Consider the following 22,469-nt stretch of genomic DNA (forward strand, 5'->3'; position numbering starts at 1 on the left):
TTTACCATATAGCCATAATTAAGACAAGAGTTCATCATTAAGATAGAGGGATAATACAGAAGTCAGTTCCTGATGTACTGCTGTGAATGGTTACAGGTCTGTGTGTTACATTAAATTATAAGCTATTTAAAAGCCATTTTTATATGAGACCAAATGCCTCTTTACCACAGAACAAACAAAGAAACAAAGGGGGCATTATCAAGGTCCTAAGTCTGTGTAATCCCAGATAAAAATACCCAGATAATTCTAGACAATAATCTATGGCCATTATTATATTGAGCACTTAAAAAGAACTGTAAAGGTCCTTGGCACAGCACCTGTCTTCCCATCTTCAAACTAGAGCAAATGAACAAGGTGAAAAGGCTAGAAATACCCTCTGAACAAGCATCAAATAATGTTAGAAAAAGTTATTTGACCGAGACCTGAGATGCAGAAGTCTTAGACAAATAAGTTTGTATGGAAGAAAGTGGCAGTGAAGAAACAATCATATATCCAAAATTGATTTTCCTGATAGAAGGTGATATAAGCCAGATGACTAGGAAATAAGTTGATTAAATGTATGTCTTTCGTAGCTGTTGCTGGCAGTGGTGGTGAGCTACTGCTTCCTGCCAGAAATTAGTATACTAACCCCACTTTTGATTAAACCCTGGGCATGAATATGCTTTTCTTGCAACTGCTATCCAGGCTGGCAGAAGATGATAAACTTTACAGCTCCCTGTGAAAGATTGACTGAATCTGCCCTAAAAGTTGAATGGGTAATGCTGAATGAAACATAGCTTTTATTACCTTTTATGATCACTGATGCTATTAAGTTAATGACTTCATTAATTCATTCAGTTTTAAGTAGCACAATATTTGAATTTCTTTTCAATAGTATTTGCAATAGAAATAACCAGAAGAGATAGAGCTACGAATTTAAAAGATTACTGTGGTTCTTTCTGTAATATTTAAAGAATGCAGTTTTCCTTTTATTTTGAAGACAGTTATTTGGAGTTAGCAGTATTTATAGTATGTTTATGTCAACTGCATTCATACTTTGAGTTTTTTTTAAGGATTGAAATGTGTGCATATACATATTATGCATACATATGTGCATCTACATATATACATGCAAACATATTTCCCAGATGTTAATTTTTATTTGTATTTGTTGTATTAAGTGTCCAGATGTGTGACAGATCCTATTACAAGTCTGTTTGATCATGTGGAAGTGAGAAAGAAGAGGAGTGGGGGTTAAGTTGTTACTCTTGACAGGAAAATTACAGCTCATGTGTTTAGGAAATCAGAAGACAGTCCTTCGCTGCACAAAATCTAATCCAAACAAAGGGAAATGGAGCTGAGTGATGAGAAAGAGGCTTGGCAGTTTAAACAGGTAGGCATCCTACATGGGGTGAGATTGGTTATGACATCAGGCCCACATCAGCTTCATACCATTCCTCTTCTGAACCCATTATTTGTAGGAAAGAAACTATCCTTATCTTTGGAAGGGATGGGGGGAATCGTGTCTGTGATGTGAATGTAATTATTTTGCAGTTAGAGTACAATATAATTTCTCCTACACAGGTTAGAATAAAGATATATTATTTAATTATTAAGCAGAATTGGAGTAGACCAAAGGATGCTGTTGAGTACTTTTCCATTCAACCAAGTTTATATTTATGTCCTTAAAAGAGTCATCTGAGGTCAGAGGACTGGAAACTTTATGTGCATGCTACTTTTCTTTTAGATTGGTAGAAGCCTGAAGAGCTGACAGGTTGTAAAAATAATCATACACTGAACAATAGCTAGGGTGCCATTCTGATTGAAAAAGTAGTGAAATCTGTCACCCCCAAATCTCCTTTGTGGTGTCAACTGGCTATAGCACTCTACCTTTTTCAAATGGTAATGTCGTATTTTTAAACAAGTACCAATTTCAAGGCTGAATGACTGATGGTAGAGACAACCCTCTGTAGTCAATCCAAGCATGTATTCAGATTCTGTAAAAGGACTTGGGTACATGTAGGTACCTAAATATTTAAAGGCAAGGATGTTAAGTAGAGGCATGCACAGCCTTCAGCTTAAGCATACACCTTTGCAAATTTCCAAGCTTGTGAAATAATTTGCTTCCTTCTCACTGCACGGCAGTCTATTAAATATGGTATAATGATTTTACACCAACATAGCTATCTAGGCATAAAAATCAGGAATGAAAGAGTTCAGTTCACAGATTGCTGTACCTTCAGGGGACATCTCTGGAACAGTGGCCGTATAAGGTCCATCCAAGAATTGTGGTTCATGATCATTGACATCTCGAACCTTTATAATAAATTCAGATTCAGGTTCAACAGGAAGCTGAGTGCTCCTGTTAATTGCTTGTGCTCTTAGAGTGTAGAAGGGTTTCTTTTCTCGATCCAGCTTTTGTGTCACATAAATTTTGCCATTATTTTCATCAATGATAAAAATGCTTCCAGCTCCCTCCCCAGTCAAAATATACTGTAGGTTGCCATTCTGCTTGTCTAAATCTGATTTCAGCTGCAAATACAAAACAGAAAAATAAGTCACATTTTGGGAGGAATAAAGTTTTTGAATATTAATTTTAGGCTTTCTTTGTTTTCTTCTTACAGAGAACTCTGTCACTAGTGAGCCTTCTTGGATGCAAATATTTAAAAGAGGGTACTGTCATATTTTCAGCCAATCATGTCTCAGTTTTAAAGTATTAACCTAACAGACATATAAATGCATTATAAACCTGAAAAAAAAGTGCTTCAGCTACTTTCAAGCAAAGGGAATGAATGTGGGTACCTACTTTAGATCATTGTTTTATTAGCTCCCATAAACTTCTGCTAAAAACAATGCAAAAATCATTAAACATTGTCTAATTCGTAAGTTTTATATATTTTTCTGTACTCAGCAATATTAAGTGTAAATATGAGACAGCAATGTTCTACCTCTGTTGAAATATTAAAGAGATGAAAAGCCATTCTGTGGCATAAGTCTGTATTATATATTCTGAAAGAAATTGATAGACATTTTCCATTTCCTTCCAGGATGGTCTGCATCCTCTGTTGTACTGCTAGCATGAACTTTATGATGATGATTCCTCTGATGAAGCTGAGCCCTGTAGACTATTGTGGTCCAGCTACATTTGTTCATGGCAACAAAATAGTTCTGTTAATGTTAACAATATATAGCAGAACTATTTTTTTTAAATAGCAATAAATTAACTTTTAATATGTCAAGCAGCCACAGTTGAATTTCATAGGAACAGCAATTTCTCTTGTATCATTAATTCTCTGGTTTTTCTGTCTTTATAATTGAGCTAGAAGAAAAGGTGTCAACATTTCTAAGTGCCTGCATAATCATTGAAAAATTCATGGTAGAAAAAATTAAATAATTATAAACCCCCAGGTTTTATTCAACCTGATTCTCCTACAAAGCAGAAGGATTGTCTACCTGTTGACTTCAATAATCTCACTGTTTTGCTGCATTCTTACTGACGCTACATCTCAGTGTAGGATATGAGGCCACTGAATATGAAAGAAGTAATTGTGGGGTGTAAAGGGAACATACCTCGAAATAGATTCTGAGGTTGCAAAGAACATTTTATCTTTTCTTTGGAACAACACCCATGCCTTTTGAAAATTTTCTATTTTGTAATTGCATGCATCAAGTGGACAGTTTATTCAGAATGTGACTGGGACACTTCTCTGAGATATGATGAACAGTTTTGAGTTTCTGCTTTGAGTTCTGTCAGAGTATTAAACCCCTAAATTATACACTTGCCAGTATAAGAGAGAATTTTCAAGGCTAGGGTGTTTAAAGTCATTTAAATTACGAACAACCTAAAGTAAAATCCTTTCAACATAAATAGTTTTGTGCAAAACATGAGGCAGGTCCCTGCCTTGGAGTGGACTGGTTGTACTCATTTAAACACCATCTGAATTTGGTACCTGGCTAAGGGCCACTACCGATTCTTTTTGATCCATAAATCTTGGCTTCCTTGTCATGAACCCTGGGGCACTGGAAAGGTGATTGGGTATCTAGATTTTTAATCTAAGGTGGGTTTCATATGTGACCATAAACAGTTGGAGACTGGAAGCATGTCTTGGACTGGCTGTTTAGACATATCTTCCTGTGCTGACCCACTTCACTCAGAATCTTTCCCCAGAAGACTTTCATGATCCTGACCATGTTAACTGTGAGGTCTCTTAACAATAGCATTTACTGACAAAGCATACTGAAGGTTCTCAGTTTACATGCTTTATTAAGCTAGACACAAAAGAATAAATGGTCTTTCTGTGGTAAATGAGAACTGGGACCAAGAATATGTACTTGTCTTCATACATCTGCTATTTCAGTGCCAATGGACACATTTCTTTTTCTTAAACGTGATAATGGAAAAGGATTCATGAGTTTATGTTAAATGAAATTTGAAGACTGAGCTCTGGATCTGACTGAGTAAATAAGTTGATATGGAATAGTGACTTAAAAACAAAAACTGTCTACCTTTGTATTTTCGTTGATGCAGTTTCCTTCAGGGCCTTATTTACTAAAAAATTCATGTGTTGATCATAGACTGTCACTTCATTTACTGAAAGCAGAGCATATTCTACTCAATAAAAAGACACAATAAATGCATGATCAGACAATGGTTAGACTGCAATAAGTTAACCAAAATCTTCAATAAAATTCCCCATAGTTTACCTGTGAGAAATAGAAAGGCAAGATGATGAAAATTTTCTAAAGCTGTCTGAAAATATGTGACATTTATACAGTTTCTTGTATAGAAAACTGTTTTCCAGCTATGGGAAAAGTAACAATAGTTTCAAAATTAGTATGTCTACATTTGTTCTTTCAGAAATGAGACATCAGACTTCCATAGTAGTTACTTCGAAGGGGCTGTGAAGAAGTAATTAATGAATTTTGAGCACTTCACCCTTTGGGCCCAATTAAATTTTAGTGCTAGTTAATTAGCAGTTAAACTTATTTTGGTTCATTCGTCTACAAAGTGCCTTAAAGAAAACAGAACTAGATCTCAATATTACAATTACTTCTAGCATACAAAAATAAATAATAATAATAATATTAATAAATAATAATAATCATTATCAGAGATAGAAGAAAGGGGCAGACTAAATCTCATTAAGACAATTATCTTAAAGCACATTTTTAAAGGAGGGTGAAAAATAATTGCTCGTTGTGCTAAACCTACGTTAATCTAATGAACCATGCAGATTCCTGTAGTTTCTCAGTGGTAAAAGGATTTAGTATTAATCTGCTTCATTAAAAATTAATGAGGGGTAAATCAGCTGCTACTTAGTGTAATAGAAAATCAGGCTAAATACTGTTTGTAAACTACACTGCACTCAGTATGGCTGCTTTGATGCAGTGCCAAAAATAGCACAAGCAAATTGCCAGATGTTGATAAATGAGTCCTTAACTTTCATTCAGAAGACAGGAAGGAACTTTCCAGCTTGATTACTTCATCGGCTGTGTATGGAACTAGTTTTATTGAAAGTGAATGTGGAGTTTCCTTAAGAGAAGACCCAGGTGAAGGAAGGTCCTCGGTACTGTTGTGACCTCCACCTCCTGGAGTTCTCTGACCCTAAGTTAGGTCACAGGAAAGGAGTGATGTTGTGCTGCCTAATTACAGGTCCTTGAGATCCTCTTTCTACCTTTCCTGATATTTCCAGTTCTCTGAAGATGCTTGGTCATCAAAGTAGGAAGTATGTTCAATCTGACCGTGTGCCATCCCCATTTCAATATTTATCATACCTGTCCGACATACACACGAACCAGTGAAGTCTGTTCCTCAGTTACAAAGAGTGGCTCCCATACCCAGGCACGTTTCACTCTTCGAGCTGCCGTGAAAGACTGCGCTGTGTTGTGAGTGTTGTGGTTCTGCGTGCTTGCAGAGCAAGGCCAAAGCTGTACCAGCATCAGAATGAGAGACAGCAGTGCAGAGCAATTCATGCTGAATCCTTCTTTCAATCAATTTTCATCTATGGAGAAGGAGGAAAAAGAAGAAAAAAAAAACAACCCAACTTTGACAAAGCATAATTTTTGTCTTTCCACTTTTATATACTGATTCTGTGCTAATATCAGAGCTGACTTACAGTGTTAAAGCCACCTCCTCACCCTAATAAGAAGGAGCTGAAACAAAGTCTGCTTCTGATTAAAATACAGATTATCTTTGAGACTCTGTCATTAAAGCATTCAACTTCCCTTTATGAATATCCTGCATAGAGACTTGCTATGCAAAATAGGAAAATCATCCTTCAATTAATTCATCTTCCAAATTAAGCCGGGTAATTGTATTGTGTAGCCTAGGAATAATTTGATTGGAATAATTGTATGTTTCTGCTTAGACAGGGCTCATTTTGAGCTGCAGACACAGAACTGCCTGAAGGGTGAACATCTAGCCTTAGTGACCCTGATGACTGATAGCTGAAACAGAGCAGTGCCGATATTTTTTTAACCTCTTCTTTCCCAAGTCATACATAAATGCTGAAAGTGATAGGGTCCCACGAAGAAGTGGCAGCAATGTGAACCTTTCTCCTTCTCAATCAATAGAAATTATCTTAACACATTTTCCCACCTCTGATACTCTTGTCTTCAATTAAACAGACAAAGAGCAAATGCTTCTTGAAAGCTGTAGGTTTCTGCAGCTAGTTGCTTTGGCACAAAACGTTCTTTGAGAAAATTAAGGCTTTGCACAAGCTATATGCTATTATTGACTTTTCACTGATTTTTTGTACAATAAGTGAAACACTGAATTTTAAATAAAGTGCAATGCTCAATTAAGAATGGCCATCTTCTATAAGGCAAAAAGGAAAATCTGGGAAATCCTTACCATGCGTATTTCAAGTCTTTAAACCTTAGTGATGTCATTAGCCATTCTTTTTAATGCTTTAGCCCTGAAGAATGACATTTCCTATGCAGGAGCAGTCTCATTTATGAATTTATCACATACCAGTCAGCTTGCACAACACAATGGAAAAAATACTCACTTGCATTTACTTTAGACCTGAAAAATCCATAAGCCTTTCACCTGTCCAGGATAAAATATTAATTTATGTATTTAAAGATCATGTGTTAAATAATATTATAAATATCCATATTTATTTAAAGGGAAACACCACATACAGTTCATAGAGACAAGTTTGCATGACACTAACCACTATTCTGTTAAAATATCATTGCATACATATATTTACTGAGTAAAAGATAAAAGAGTTCTTATAGTAAGGCATCTAGAATTGCAAGTGTCAAAGTGCAAGTTCCGATTTCTTAACATTTTCTGTATTTCAACTAAAGCTGTAGCAGTGCAAGATGAGGCTTGACTGGAAGGAATGTGACTTGGGTACTCTCAGTTTTCACTTTTCTGTGGAAAATTACTTGTTTTCCTAAAGCTGCAAGAAAAATGTGTGTGACATGGAAGACAAGGCCAGCAAAGCTCGACTTGGCTCTGAAATAAAGCTAGGGTGAGACTTCAAAGGTCTAAAGGCCTCAGAGGTTTTCTCTGTGCAACAGATGTATTTAATACTAAACAGTAATTTGCACAGAAACCAATTTTTAAAATGAACATTTTATTGTGGCACATAACAAAAGACAGATAACTGAGTGAAAACTGAATAGTCAGAGACACCTTTCTGAGGAATCATAAGGAAAATTGTTTCAATCAGTATTCAAATTAGGAGACAGGTGGTCAGTCTGGGCCATAGCAGAAGCTTCTGGCTACCCATCAGCTGGTGCTTTGGCTGCTTGTTCTGACAGTGCTCACCTTATGCAACAAAGTATTTGGGGCTTTTGGGGAAGTATTTTATGCAGAATGAATGCCAAACAGACACTCGTTATAAAACTCATCTGACAGACACCGTGTATATATATGAGCATACTGAGGATACAGATATGGCTAAGCTTGTCCACTGTTGGACACCTTATAGGAAGGCACTTAGCAGTTAGCCATAAGCAATGAACAGCTTAAAGAGCATAATTAATATTTTTGTCCATTTCAGTGTCTCCTCTTTACTAATTTACGCTAATACATGGATTCAAGCATCAAGTCTCGGACAAATTGGAACGGGATAAACATTTTTAGATTTTGACATGTTGCATACTTAAGGACTTGATAATACAGATGGTAGGCCAAGTACTGTAAAATAACCATAAAGCTATGTAATGGAATTGAGAGTTATATGCATTTCTGGATTTCTCTTCTCTGCTATACCAGATATATTCAATTTGCCTTTACTTTGAGGATCTTTCAAAGCATATTTTCTTCCAATGTCTTCCTATTCATCTGGCATAGAGACACAGCCTCCAGCCTGTGGTAAGCACATGCTGCCGTTCTTAATAAATCCAATTGTTCCCTTGTGAAACAACCACTTTCTTTCTGTTCCACAGACTGTAACTCACTCTCAGAAGCAGCTCTTGCAAAATATCCAGAAAATAATTTCTTATTTCCTTCTCTATTTCTAGTCTTTCCTTAAAGACAAAACCCCAAAGAATTCTAAATTTCAGTGTTACCCACTTAAAGGACAAAAAAGGTGTTCACAGTGTTTAAGATGGTTCTGTGCTGAGACTGTTGCCTACCACAGAGACTAGTATTGCCTTGTTATTCCCTGGTTTTGCCTTTGCATTAGTTGTTGCATGTTACATACACAATTTTTAAGTCCTTTGTAAATGATGTGACCTTGTACTCTGTGTTATAATATGTAGCAGAATGGAAAATTAGTAAAAGCAGAGGGTATTTAGGTGCCATAGTAAAATGCAGAAATAGATAATTTTTTAATCGAATAATCTCCAATTTAAAAAAATAGACAAAATATTTTCAAAGATGAGCAAATGAGCTATCACTAATAATTTCCCAAGAGAACCAGGGATCCTTGTTCTGCTTCTGTCCTATTCTTCATGAAGTACATCTCCACTCTCTCTCACTTGCATTGGATTGCAACAAGAAAGACTGATACTTAGAACAGAGTAATGAGAATATCAATTGGAGTTGTAATAAACAGGCCACAGCTCTTAAAGAAGTATCTTCCTTTTATGCCAAATGAAAATCAAGAGATTCCTGTAGACTAGGAACAGGTTTACCTACTTTGCACAAATTTGCAGATTCCTATTTTAGATTTGTTGTATAACCATCACCAAATGACATCCTGTAACTGTTTTAAAATGGGTCTTAGTTGTAGGTGTGCTGGTTCTGAATTTCCTTTTTTTTTCTTAGCAAATAATTGTAACATATGCAAAATAATACCTGTTACTGCCTAGCATTGCAAGAATAACAGGAAGAATTATGAGGTTTTAAAAATGCAGTCTCTGGGATGTAGCAAAGTTATATATTTGTCAGTAGAAAAAATAAAAGACTGAGGATAGACAAAAAACCAGACTTCTAAAGCATTAAAAATACCCAAAGAAAAGAATAGTGATGATGAGGATAAATTTTATTCCAGTTCTGTTTGCTGAAGGATAAGGAAAAAACCAACTTAATTTGTAATCAAAACCCCCTTAATTTGATGTAAGGAAGGCCATTTAATTAGGAGGTGACAAAACACTGGAATACAACAAAGGATGTGGTAGATACTCCTTAACTAGTGACTATTAGGACCATCTCATATATGTTCTTGGTCCTACTTTACAGCAGAATTTTGAAGCAGTGATTCCTGAGAAAAATAAATCTCTCTGTCTTTAAGAGTACTGAGTGGAACTAAAAATGCCAGTGTGAAAGACATTCCTTTTTTGGAATTTGGAGTTGTCTTAGCTTGTTTTAATAACATCAGGCAAACAACAACATCAACAATGTCAAAATTTATGTAAGCCTATCTAATTCATTAATATGCAGCTTCTGAAACACGTTTCTTATCTCAAGCAGAGGCCTAACATGATGTTGTTTCAGTTGCAAATTGTTTTGTGTATCAGTGTTATTATGATTATAGTGAAATTTGTCTCCCTTGTATATTACTATCTTTAATTTTCACTTAATAGGATAAAGAAGAGAGGGTATTTGTAACTAGCACCTAGAGATTACTGTGTTAGAAAAAAAATCTTCATAGTTTCAACTACACATTTGTTTATTTGTACTATGACTACTGGCTATTTGTTGTGGTTGTGCTTTATATGTATGATAATCCTAGTCTATTATAGTGTTGCTGCTCCTTTTTCCTTCCAGAAAAGACTGTATATGGACTCATTTTCATTGACCAATTTAGATTTCACAAAATATGGTAGATATGCAGGCTATAGTACTTCTAGAATTCCAAAAGAACTAATCATATATGTATATCAACTAGTTTAATGAATGCATTTATTTTGTGGGGGGTTGTTTTGTTTTGGTTTTTAAAATCTATATAGAGCAATGATGAAATCTTCCAGAGTGTGCAAAGTAGTGGACTTAATTTTATTCTTGCTGCTTCTTGCCATTGCTGAATACCACATGGAGGCAGATAACATTTTTTACAGGTTTTGTGTGTTAGAAACTCTTCATTACCAGTTTCATCGATTTTTATGTGTGATATGAGCTTTTGCAATCAATGCTCAGATTTTTTTTTAATATGTTTTCTATTATTTATGTATTTCAAGTATTTTATTTGGTGACACCAGAAAAAGACATACTAAACCCTTAAAGAATAAATATGGTGTATTTAGATCCAACTATGCTGGATTTGCCTTCTGGTTCCATTGAGAAGTATCATTGCAGACTGGCGCAGAATTCACTACTGTGACAGTAACATTTAACAGAGTTGATAAAAAACAACAGTGGGAGAAAAGGGCTAATATTTGCAATAATTTATTTTGCTATTTGAACTTCATTATTTACTGAGTACCATAGTTGATGTATGCCACACATACATGTTGTGTGATTGATTGATAGATCGATTGATAGATAGATTGATTGAATCATTGACTGATTTTTGCGAATAGGCAAAATTGATACCAGTCCTGCTGGAGCTCAGGTCACCTTTTCTATCTTGTTAATCTGCCTGATTTCCTTCCTTTAATATTATTTTCATTTTAGCTGAATCTAAATATTTTCATTTACTCTTTGTGTGTGTGTGTGTGTGTGTGTGTGTGTGCTTCCAAACATTTTTTTTCTTTTAATAAATTTGGACTACTACATCTAACAGGTATTATGAGTTTAGTTTTATAGTGGCTACCATAGCTGACATCCAAAATGTCATAATGTCTTCAGTCAATTAATTAGAGCTATATGAACAGTAGTCTTTCTAGTTTGTTGCATGACTAGCTATTTTAAAAGCTACTACTTAACCTTGAGAAGTGTCTTCTCTAATGCACGTCCTGATGTGACATTTGACCAAATTCTATTTACTGGTAGTGCATATTAACATGGTATGGCTGCTTGTGCCTCCACTAGTCAGTCAACACTTCACTTACTTGGAGACCAATTACTTAGATATCATGGATGTGATATAAATTTCACTTCATACTAATTGGTAAATTATTTTCTTCATTTTCTAAATATGCTATTGTACCATTATGGTACAAATTCTTATATAAAATTGCCAGAGTAATTATCTTACAGTTATACATGGTCAAAATAGCTTTAGAAAAATGAATTTGATGACTTTTAGGTCTGTGGATTTAAATAATTGTAGAGCTGACTGAGTAGAAATCCTGTCATTCCTATTGTTTCATAATGGTTTACTGATTATCTTTCCAAGTAGTATAATAACACATATTTTCTGACCCCAGTATTTTACTTGAATATCTGTGACACTGTAGATTAAACCCAGATGCTATTTCAGATGACCAAACCCCAGATCTTCAAAGCAAGACAAACAGTAGCCAGAAGTCTGACCATACATATATAGGACTTTAGTTTTAAATGAGAGGAAAGGGATCAAAGGTGAAGGATGAGAGTCCCCTCCCTTAGTGGAGGTACATCAATCACCAAAAGACATGAGTAAACCAGCATGGAGAGATAGCCCTTTTCTGAAGTAAAGACAGTGACTTTGTCATATAAAGTGCTGAACAATACCTATTTCTTGATATATGTGAGCATACAAAATGATTTAGCTAGTCTTGGCTTTTTCAGCCTTGTACCACCAGAATTTTTAAAGCTGAGCAATTGGTTGATGATCTGAGGTTTGCTGGAGATATTTGTAGCTGGGACCAGCTCAGTATTCCTGGGTCTAGTTCATCATTCTTATGGTTGACTTCCCTTAGTTGACTGCTGCCACTGCTGTGGCTCTTTGGACAAAGATTCTCATCATTTTGAAACTAAGTCATTATTCCACTCACTGTTACCGATCACTTTACACAGAGATGGAAGTGTATCCTCAAATGCTTTGGTCATGGCCAAGGCAGAAGGAAACCTTAGTCTTCTTGTTGCACTTCCTTTGAGCTCCTTGAGAAACAGGCTGGTAAAGATGACCTAACCCACAAAGAATCACCCAAACCTTTCCCATCAACAGAAGAGAGTGTGTGTGGAAGGATAAACTTCTGGTGGGCAAGACTCGAGCAGACTGCTTTCATTCTGCACTTTTGACCTTTAGGATGCTGTTTAAAGTAAACACTGCATATGGGTGGAGCCAAAGGCAATCTGATATTACTGTAAACTTGCCCTGTGAGCACTTGTGTTACTATTTTTCAGTCTGAACCAAGACTGAATTAAAATTAAATCTGGAACATCAGAAAACAATAAAGAAAACATAAATGCTTCTTTTCGAGTCTACTGAAATTCCCCAAAGAAACCAGGAGGTATCAACAAGAATCACACACACACACACACACACACACACACACACACACACACACACACACACACACACATACACAGAGGTAATTAAATTTTTAGGTTTAAACCTCACCCATAGCTTTTCCACATGTTAATGACTAAAGAATAGAAGCTGTTAGATGAACAGTTTTGTAGTTAAGACGCACAGATATTCCTATTTTTAGTTTCTTGTAAGGAAGAAAATTAAAGGAAAAATGTAGTAGGAATATCTGTGTCGCTTGTCTAAAGGCTGGTAAATTAAAGATCTTTAGTTTCTTTTCATAGAATATTCTGCCATTTAGCTACATCCTACTTCAGCCCAGATGCTTCCTAGATTAAAAAAAAAAATTAAATGCCTACCTCAGGACATAACTTTATAAAAAATTATGTTCATTTTCTGCAGCCATTCGATAGCTTCAGCAATTTTATTCTGATGAAAAAAGTCAATTTAGTAAACAGATGCTGAGATGCTAAAAGATTCAGTTGTGCCAGTAGCTGTGGTACACTGCACTCTACACTAAAAATAAGTAAATGTTTAGCTTTAATTGTAGCTTTCCTTAACTATGACTATTATTTAAAGATAGTTTGCACTATATAAAATAATGACTAAACCCATGCCTTTTAGTGTAAATATTTTGCTGATTAAAAACACTAACACATGTACACAGTAAAAACGGAAATTCTTGCCTTCTGGCATTTGATTTTTATTGTAGAGAAGTAGAAAATCAAATTAGAAGATGTTTGATTCACTGGGCAAATCTTACTGGAACATTTTCGACTCTGCAGGATACCACTCAGTACTGAAGAACCACTTGTCAGCTTAACGATGTAAAGGACCACATTCTGTGATTCACACTTGAATCTGTTTGTCAAATGATTTTCAGGAAGGCACTTCATGAAATGCTCCAAACCTCTCTTTAGGATTCAGGTTCCTTTTTTTGCTTTCATTCATAATTATTCTTTGCATACATTAAAACTAAGAGCACAACGATTTTACCCTTCCCATCGTTTTTGGAGGAGACTTCTTAATCCAAACATGAAATGACCAAGGACAGAAAGAAGCTTCAATATTTCAGTTAAATGGATCCTTTTTGCTTTAATTTGACTTATTGTTAAAGTGGTGGTTTTGGATTTAGAGCCATTTTTCCACATAAAATGAGTTAAATCAGAAACAACCTTAAATGAAATAGCCCAGTCTATGTCAGTTGGAAACTCGACTGAAATCAGATTCAAATGCTTATATTTGAAGAAAATTACTAGGACTCATTTGTAAGTAAATAAATAATAATAGAAACCATCCCTTATGAGCAGTTAAAGAAACCATGTAAAAGAATTTAAGGAAAGAAAAAAGATCATTTTTAATTTTTATTTTCACTAAAACTCTTTGTGCCCTGTTCATTAATCAAACAGGATACAATTGCTTTTAGCATTCTTAAGAGTTTTCATTACAAACTAGAAAATTTGCTCTGATACAGATAACATATATTTTAAAGATACAATTTAAATTTATGAACAGACAACATCTCTTCCACATATACATACATACACGTACTCTGTGCACTGCCACAGTGGAAGTTAGAAAAACACTGAAAGAATGCACTTCCCACAGAAAAGCTGCAATCACATCAGACAAGAAAGACAGAATTTGCCGGCATTTTAATTGACACAACAAACTGAAGAGTATTTTAGTTTTCAGAATAGTGAGTAGTAGAGATGGAAAAGAATTAATTGACAAACTTACTAAAAATATAATATAGTTTCTTGCCTTTATTCTCCTAGTCTAGTTCTCAGTTGATGGAACTTCCATTATCTCTTGGAATGGTGTTACCCCAGTTCCAGTTCTGCCTTGGTTTCAATTTTCTGGTTTTTTAATATTTCACTGTTCTGCTCTACAAGGAGCATATCCTCTTTCTTCACTTATTATGTTATATTGAAGGTTAATATCCCTTTTTATCTGTCTCATATACCAAAGATATATTAATCCAACACACTTCTTATTTGATTCCATTACACTTTGTAAGCAGTTTCCAAGCACCGAGGTATTTAGAACAGGTTTGGGACAGAGCATTGCATCATCCAGGCCAACCAATGGGTGTTGTATAACCAATTAAACCTCTTTTTTTCTGTCTCAAGGTGTGGAATAAAATATTCTAATTATAGTCCAATAAATCCCAATGGATTTTCAAGCTGTGGACACATTATCAATACAACTATTGCATACTCAAAAATTCTGAAGTAATTCATATGCATTAAAGCTACTTTTAAAGTGTATGAGTTAGTGTAGATCCCCCTAATACTCCTATATTTCAGTATAACATATGAGAATACTTTCAGGTAACAAAAATTAATAAATAAATGAAATGTTAAAAAAAAACAAACCCCAGAATAGGTTCCAGGACCTAGGTCTTGACACTCTTCACAAATTATCTTTTCTTCCTATGATATTTCAGAGCATAAATTGTGTCCATTACTTTCATGCTTATCCATAAAATAAAATTCACTTTCTCCTATCATCTTGCTACTTGGTTCATGCTGCATATCTCTTCCTGCAAAATGAGAATGGAAAATACTGCTTGTACTCCCATTATCATTCAACATAGTCCTTACCTTGAATTGAATTAAGATATCTTGGGACATTCTTATTAATTATAAATTCCCTTTTGACTCAAAATCCATTAATCTGAAAGTCAGGAACACCACTAGAATTTGTGTTGAAACTTGCCTTTCTAAAAGTCATTGTTCAGCTCATACTGTGTTGTTGGGTGTTTTTTGTAATGTATTATATATCTGTAGGAAACAGCCTCTGAAAAGTTACAAGCTATTATTTGGAGCCTTGAAGACTCAAACATACTTCTGGTAAAATGTTGTCTTTTAAAAACACTTGTATCTCAGTTCCTTAAATTCTGGTCATTCATCAAGTGCATGACATTATTTTAGAGATTGGGGGCAGGGGAAAACAGTGAGAGCAATGGAATAATTGGATTGTAATTCAACATGGCTAAAGACTTCAAAGGAGCCTTCAGCACAGTTGGTGCTGAAATAATATTCAGCTGATATTATTTCAGCTAATTGTTGTTGTTAGTTGATAAGATTACTTATCTTCTAGACTAATAGTCTTGATAAAAGAAAGCCACACATCCTGTTCCTTTGAAGCTGGCAAAATATTTTGTTATTTCTCCATATTTCCTTTTCTGGGTGTTTTGTTTTGTTTTTGGTTTCTTTTCTTTGGTTGTTTTTGGGTATGTTGTATTGGTTTTAACTTTTCATTCACTTCTTTTCCTTTTCCAACCAGATTTTACCTTACTACAATATGTTTCATCCTCTTCCTACCTGACATTGAATACTCTTTTCTCACTGAAAGGCTGAGGCACTGAGGGTCCCTTCCCACTTTTTTCCCATTCTTCATTTAAGCACTGTTTATCTGTTTGCACATAAGATTGATGAACTACCTACTCACCTGTCAGTTCTGTTCCCACCACTGTAACTCTTCTGCAATAACAATTTATTGCATCTTTACCCAAGTTTTTATCTCTAATCTTTGTGCGTTGTTATCCTCTTGCTACCTGTATGAGCTTCTGTTGCTTCTGTGTTCAATGTTATCGCTCAATCAGACCATTCTGTACAGATTTCTTTTGATATTATACTTCATAGAAACCTATTGTAAAAAATAAATTGTGCTGTATTATATGGTTGAGCCAGAGTCCCTGTGAGTCATTCAGAGGGTAATTTTGCCTATTTCAAGAGTGCTTATGTACTTTGTAGCCTTAGTTTTTCTATCTCTAACTGCGCAGGTATGCTCACTACTTTATGTATTACTAGGGGGTTAAAACACACTATCACACTCAACATTTTTAAACTTCACCTACTTTTTCTTTCTCTCAAAGAAGCTTCTTAAGACAAGAAGCGAGTGGAGGAGAGAGGCAGAAATAGGAGCTCATGTTAAAACTAAATCCTGGCTTGGATGACTTTACTAGGTTAGGAATCATTGTGATTCATAAGAACTGAGGGCCTAGAAGAGGCTGGTATTTAAAATGCAAGACTTGATTTTTACACAGTGATCAGGAAAGAAAGAAGCTAGGCATGGATTCAGACCTCCATTGGAAAAGAGCACCAAGTGTGCTGGGAGAGGGACCTTTCAGTCCATAGGAGACATTCACAGGATTAATTGCCTCCTGGTCTGTGCACATTGACTACAAGCAGGGCTGTGGGAAACAGCAGGCAGGTCCTTCACATATTTCAGTTTTCTCCTCAGATTTAACAGTCAGACTTAGCTAAATTCTATCGATATATCCAGTTTAGCTCAATTGAAATTATTCAGAAATACAGCTTCTGGAATGGTTTTGTGTCCTTTCAATGGAAATCTGTAGGAGATGCAGAAATTCAAGTGCCCCATGTCTGGCCAGAGGCAGCATAACACTCCATTAAATGTTAAGTACTCTCCCATTTGTTTCAAAAGACTATTAAAAACACCAAAGGCTGGTGGTGATGTTGTCACATTAGCGAAATGTGTTCATGGTCAAACTAGTTTATCCAGAACAAAGTAGGTAAAAGAATGGATTAAGAAAATCATAGAAGTCATTGTTATCAGATCTTGTTAATTAGGTGGCCCAACTTATACAACCAAAAAATGTTAATCAGTCAAGAAGTAGAGTTTATGGAAGGCACAAATAGTCAGAAGATTTTAAAGACCTGCAAAGAACCAAGTTGAAAAGCAGAAGATTGCCTTGCAAGTTGAGCTAAGGAAGAAATGAGGCCTTTGTCAACAGCAAACTTACCCACAGATGATGCATATTATAGAGCAAACAGCTCTATGATTTCCGTATTTCTTTTAAATAAGAATGTGTAAAGATGTGCAAAATAGACAAGGACTACGTTTGTCATGACTGTTTCAGTACAATTTATTACCATCTATATTGGTATCTTTGATTTGTCTTTTTAAATTCAGCAAGAAACTCATGGAGAAGAGCAAGAAAAACAAGCATGGATTGTATTTCCCACTGCTTCTCACTACCATAATTACTACGCTTGTTGAGAGCAGGAGGGGGAGTTTCTTCTAGGAATTAATATTTTAAGAAAATCCCAGGACAGGAGACCTTTTAATGTAGATAGACATTTTTTAATTTTATTTTTTTTCTTTTGAAATTGATACTTAAAACTCTGGGTATTTCTTTCAAAGTTCATCCCTTCTCAGTAGCTCATGAAAATTTGTAGTGATTAACTAACACTTCAGAGCCCATTGAAGTGAGAGGATACTTTTCAAGACACTTCTTGGCCTTGGACCTGGCCATCAGCAAGACTGCTTTGTACTCCTTCATCAGGCTTGAGAGCATTCTCTTGTTCCGATGCAGTAGAGTGCATAATTTCAGTGCATATAAACTTATGAATGAGTATTAGTTCTCAAAGATGCCATGATTCTCTAAAATCAGATTGTTCAAATTTGCCTCCAAAGTAAGTTGTTGCAAAAGAAATTACTGAAATAGGTTTTTATGGATATCTCTCTCCTTTAAAGCTAGTTTCAGTCACATAATTCTTCTTCTTTCAGGAGTCTGACAGAGTTTCTGACTGTTTAATTCATTGCAAGCCAGCCGAAGCTGGGAAGTCCATAAAGTTGCCATAGTAACTGTATGGACAAAGACTTAATTCACTAGTTTATATAATCCAGAACTCATATCCTGCAGACAGTAATAGTCTTTAATTATTTAGGTCTACAAAGTCCACTGTTAATGGATTATATATATGTTTAATAGGTGTCAGTTCCTTCCCTAGTGGAAAATGAGCTTTCATTGCCCCATGCCATTTCAAAAGTAGTTGTATGTTGGATAGTAAGCCAATCAAAAAGTCAAGAGGAATGAAAAGGAACAAGAAAGCAGGATATGGTAACACTAGTGCTTTCCATTTTAAAGTTATGTGTTATGTTATTAAATTATTAAGATTTTATTTCAAAAAATTCTCCAAACTAAGCTGTTAAACTCCATAAAAGCCATGTGTATTTAAAGTAAGGGGCCAGCACACTTTGAATTTTGCAGTCTGGTGAAAACAATGGGACTGGAGTCAACCGTTTTTGTTCCAAGCCTACAGATACAATTTGCAGTGACACTGGTCAGGTAACACAAAAGATGTGGAACAGCAAAACTGAAAGAGAAATGTCTAGAAGAATGTAATGAATCTTGTAGTTTTGTCATGGGCAGTGTGATTTATTTCAGGGCACTGTATTCTATTTGATTAAAATAAAAATATGGCATAGTCAACTCTAATGCTGGGTGGTGTCAAGATGGATTTGACAAAATTAAGGAATAAAAAATAATTATATATCTTAGCTTAGTTCAGGCAATTCACTGCTGCTCAGCTTCTTGATCACAAACTGAAACTCTTTGGATTGATTTGAGATCATGCACTACCTCTGAGAACAATATGAGTTTAGTTTTTCTGTCTGCTTGATTTTGCCCTCTTCCTCACACCTTTAGCTTTACGGAACACTTAGCAATTGGGCAGATTAAAGTCGTAAACCAGGCTTGCTGCACTGCAACTTTCCTAAATAGCATTGGTAAATACAAATATCATAAACATTCTTTGGGAGCTTTGCACTAGTAAATGGATAGGGACATTTTAATCATTGAATCTAGCTATAACTTCAATGTCTTAGAGAATCAATTCCACATAATTTAATTCTCTAGATTAATGAATCCTGTAGCTCTTTTTCATGAAATTCCCGTATATATCAGTTATTCATTTTAATCCTGCAAGTATGAAAAGAACAGCCCAGATGGGAATTACCACTACAGCTTTATTGAATTTTACGTTGCCTTATTTCATTCTTTTCGTGCATTTTAATTCAAGGACTAGTTTTCAGCAGGATTTTGAACCTGAAAGTTTCCCCAGCACATTTAATTCAAGCACCCGACTGACACCTATTATTTCTCTCTGGGTGGAATTTCACTGCCCATCATGCTATCAGACTTTATCACTAGATTTACATTTTCTGTCATGTGACTATCTTCTATCATTCCAGGTAGTTTGGGTCCTTTTATAGATTCTTGGCCAGGAATTGTAAATTGTGGGTATGTGTCATGAGAGGCAACAGAATGTGGAAAACCACTCAGAGAAATAAAAAGATTGCTAACAAAAGTGAAAGAAAAAGGAACAGTTAGATACACCACTGTTATAAATTACTTTTGTTGTCCCAAACTATAATAGAACGTTTGTTGGTTTGGGTATTTTTTGTGTGATTTTAGGTAAGTTTTACTTTGTCAAGAAAGCTCTCATGAGCTGTGAGATAATATAGGCAGCTGCCTTAATGATAGGTTTCCTCTCATCTCCTTTCTCCAACCTTCACTACTGATCAGCACATTTTGACTTTTTAGAGGTCTCTTATGGAAAATGTTTTTTATTAGAAGATATCCTATGTTTTGGGATTTCTGATATAAAACTAGATTTTATAGGATTTGGGGGATTTTGGTTTTTTTTTTGTTAGGGGCTTTTTTGACCCCTCAGAGGCTGTTTGAACTTGATATTGTACATGCTACAGCCTATTTTGACTTCAACAATAATAAGCATTAATTTTAAAGAAAATATTTGTCCTCTGGACACTCAGAATTAAAAGAGCACTCTGAAAATCTGTGCCTAAATCCCAGAAATAGTTTAAATGTTTTCACAGAGGACATCATATACCAGTGTAATGAACAAAAGGGTATTTTCCTATAGTGGGTATTTACAAAATACAGAGGTGGGTAGAAACTTAATTCAGTAGTGCATCATAATTTCACCAGTGCTTTGTCTAGAAAAACCTAAGATTAAAGTATTTAGAAAACTGGCTGAAAATTCATGTAGAGATAAACTGGGATTACTCCCTGGTCTCACAGTTTTGTGATAAAGAAGGATGTACAAAAGAACACTTAGAGATATTTTAGACCTGAATTCTTGTTGTTATTACCAGCAACTGTCAGCCAGGAAAGAAAATTCTGTACATTTCCCCTCTCGTTTTCCTTCAAATTACTTTTGTGACCTCTTCACCCTTAACTGAAATATGACTCAAAATATAAGTCGCTAATGCTGATTATGTTATTGTACTATTTCACCCTTGCAGCTGTGTGGTAACAAAGGAATAGAAACAGGGACAGGGTATTGGCATGGTTCTACAGAATCTTAAACATGGCACAGAAATCCCCCTCTCTGGGATGGGGCCAGAGCTATTATCCATCCTAAGAGCTCTAGCATAGCAATGTGAAAAGAAAACAAGAAATCCCCACTGGCTAGAAAATACAATTTTCCTAACAAATAAATACAAGGGTTTTACGCTTTTTTAGTGGAACATGAAAGTAAGCTCTAGTCTGTAGAGTAACCAATAAATCTAATGTTTTGACTCTACTCATTGCTGAAAGTGTCGAGAAAGATTAGGTAAAACCAGAAAAAACATTCACATGCAACCTCCACAGAAAAGAGGTAACACACCAGTTAAAACAGGGAGTAGGTGAAGAATTTTAGATCATTTGGATTTTCCTTTTGATATGTCTTGCCATTTTATCTACTTGAAATCAGGTGAGTTTTACAGAATGCACACAGCAATTTTAAAAATAATAATTTAAATAATAATTTTAAAAATAAAGAGTGCTACTGCTTAGAATTACAATTTGCTTGAAAAAAATTTTACCTTGATGAAATGACTCAACTCTGAGCTGTTTTCAATGTTAAGAAATTCCAAGCTGATCAAATTCCCTGGAATGCTTCAAAGGATTATCTTTCCCTATAAAGAAAATCAGGAAGAGGGAAAGAAAGTTATCTCATTCAAAGCCAGCTGGTTCATATAAACAGGAAAAGAGGGCGTATTTATCCATGGATCGCACCAAAGCACTGATATCAAGCTGGATGGTGAACTATTTGCAGCTAGGATCACATAGAGAACAAGCAGGCTTTGTGAAAAGGCAGTCTTAAAGCGAAGTATTATCCATTATCACGATGCTCACAATCCAGTTTATTTGGATTTACAGCATCATTTTTGTGGAAACAACTGATTCAGTATACAGGCCATATAATTCATCTGCAATGAAAGCACTTCACCTTGAAGATTACTTCCTCCACCAGCACTCAGTAGAACGCTGTTCTGCTTTAAAAGCTTGATTAATTTTGTGCTAAATGGTGAATGAATTATAAGAAGTCCCCTTTTCACCCCTAAGAAGACCATATTGCTTTAAAGCAATACTCTTAAAAGATAGTTTATAGCTTATAGATTACAGTTCAACACAAGTTTTTTCAGTAGCACCATGACGTTAAGCTGCCTTTTCCCTCTCTCATAACACCAGCCATTTATGGTCCTCCTCCTGCTCAGCCCTTCTTGTTGTTTGAATGAATAAATCATGTTACGAAGTCAGGGAAAAAAAAAAAAAACCCACAAAAAAAAGGGGGTGAGGGAGTTGTGGGGGTTATTGGGGTTTTTTTTTGTTTACTGTTTTTTTTGCCATGTTATTTACTATTTGCACAATAGAAGAGAAGATTTGAAGGAAGAAAATGCCTGATAAGCTAGAAGAGTGACTGGGATGCTTTCAGCATGTTTATGGCTACAGCTCCTTGGTAAAGATGGTATTGTTTCTTTCCAAGGCTAAGGTTAATCTCTTCATGTCACAGGACTTTTTCTTGTATAGTGTTCAGTTTGTTTAGCATCTTAATACAGTATTGAAGAATTGCTTGCAACTTCACTACATGTGACTTCAAATGCTCATTCCTCTTTAGAATGCTTAGACAATATCCACAATACAGCAGG

General features: G+C 35.3%; 1 protein-coding gene across 1 annotated transcript in view; it reads right to left on the bottom strand.

Moving 5' to 3' along the window:
• CDH19 (cadherin 19) overlaps window positions 1–5,952 on the bottom strand; it is a gene marked incomplete at both ends in the record, with an annotated part of 41,825 nt that extends 35,873 nt beyond the window's left edge. Inside the window, 2 exons of the mRNA XM_084280078.1 lie at window positions 2,217–2,511; window positions 5,755–5,952. Of these exons, the coding sequence (XP_084136204.1) occupies window positions 2,217–2,511; window positions 5,755–5,952 (493 nt within the window). The remainder of the gene's footprint in view (window positions 1–2,216; window positions 2,512–5,754) is intronic.
• Window positions 5,953–22,469: the final 16,517 nt, after the last annotated feature.

This window comes from Gallinula chloropus, assembly GCF_964237585.1.
Source record: "Gallinula chloropus genome assembly, chromosome: 2".
Lineage (NCBI taxonomy): Eukaryota > Metazoa > Chordata > Aves > Gruiformes > Rallidae > Gallinula > Gallinula chloropus.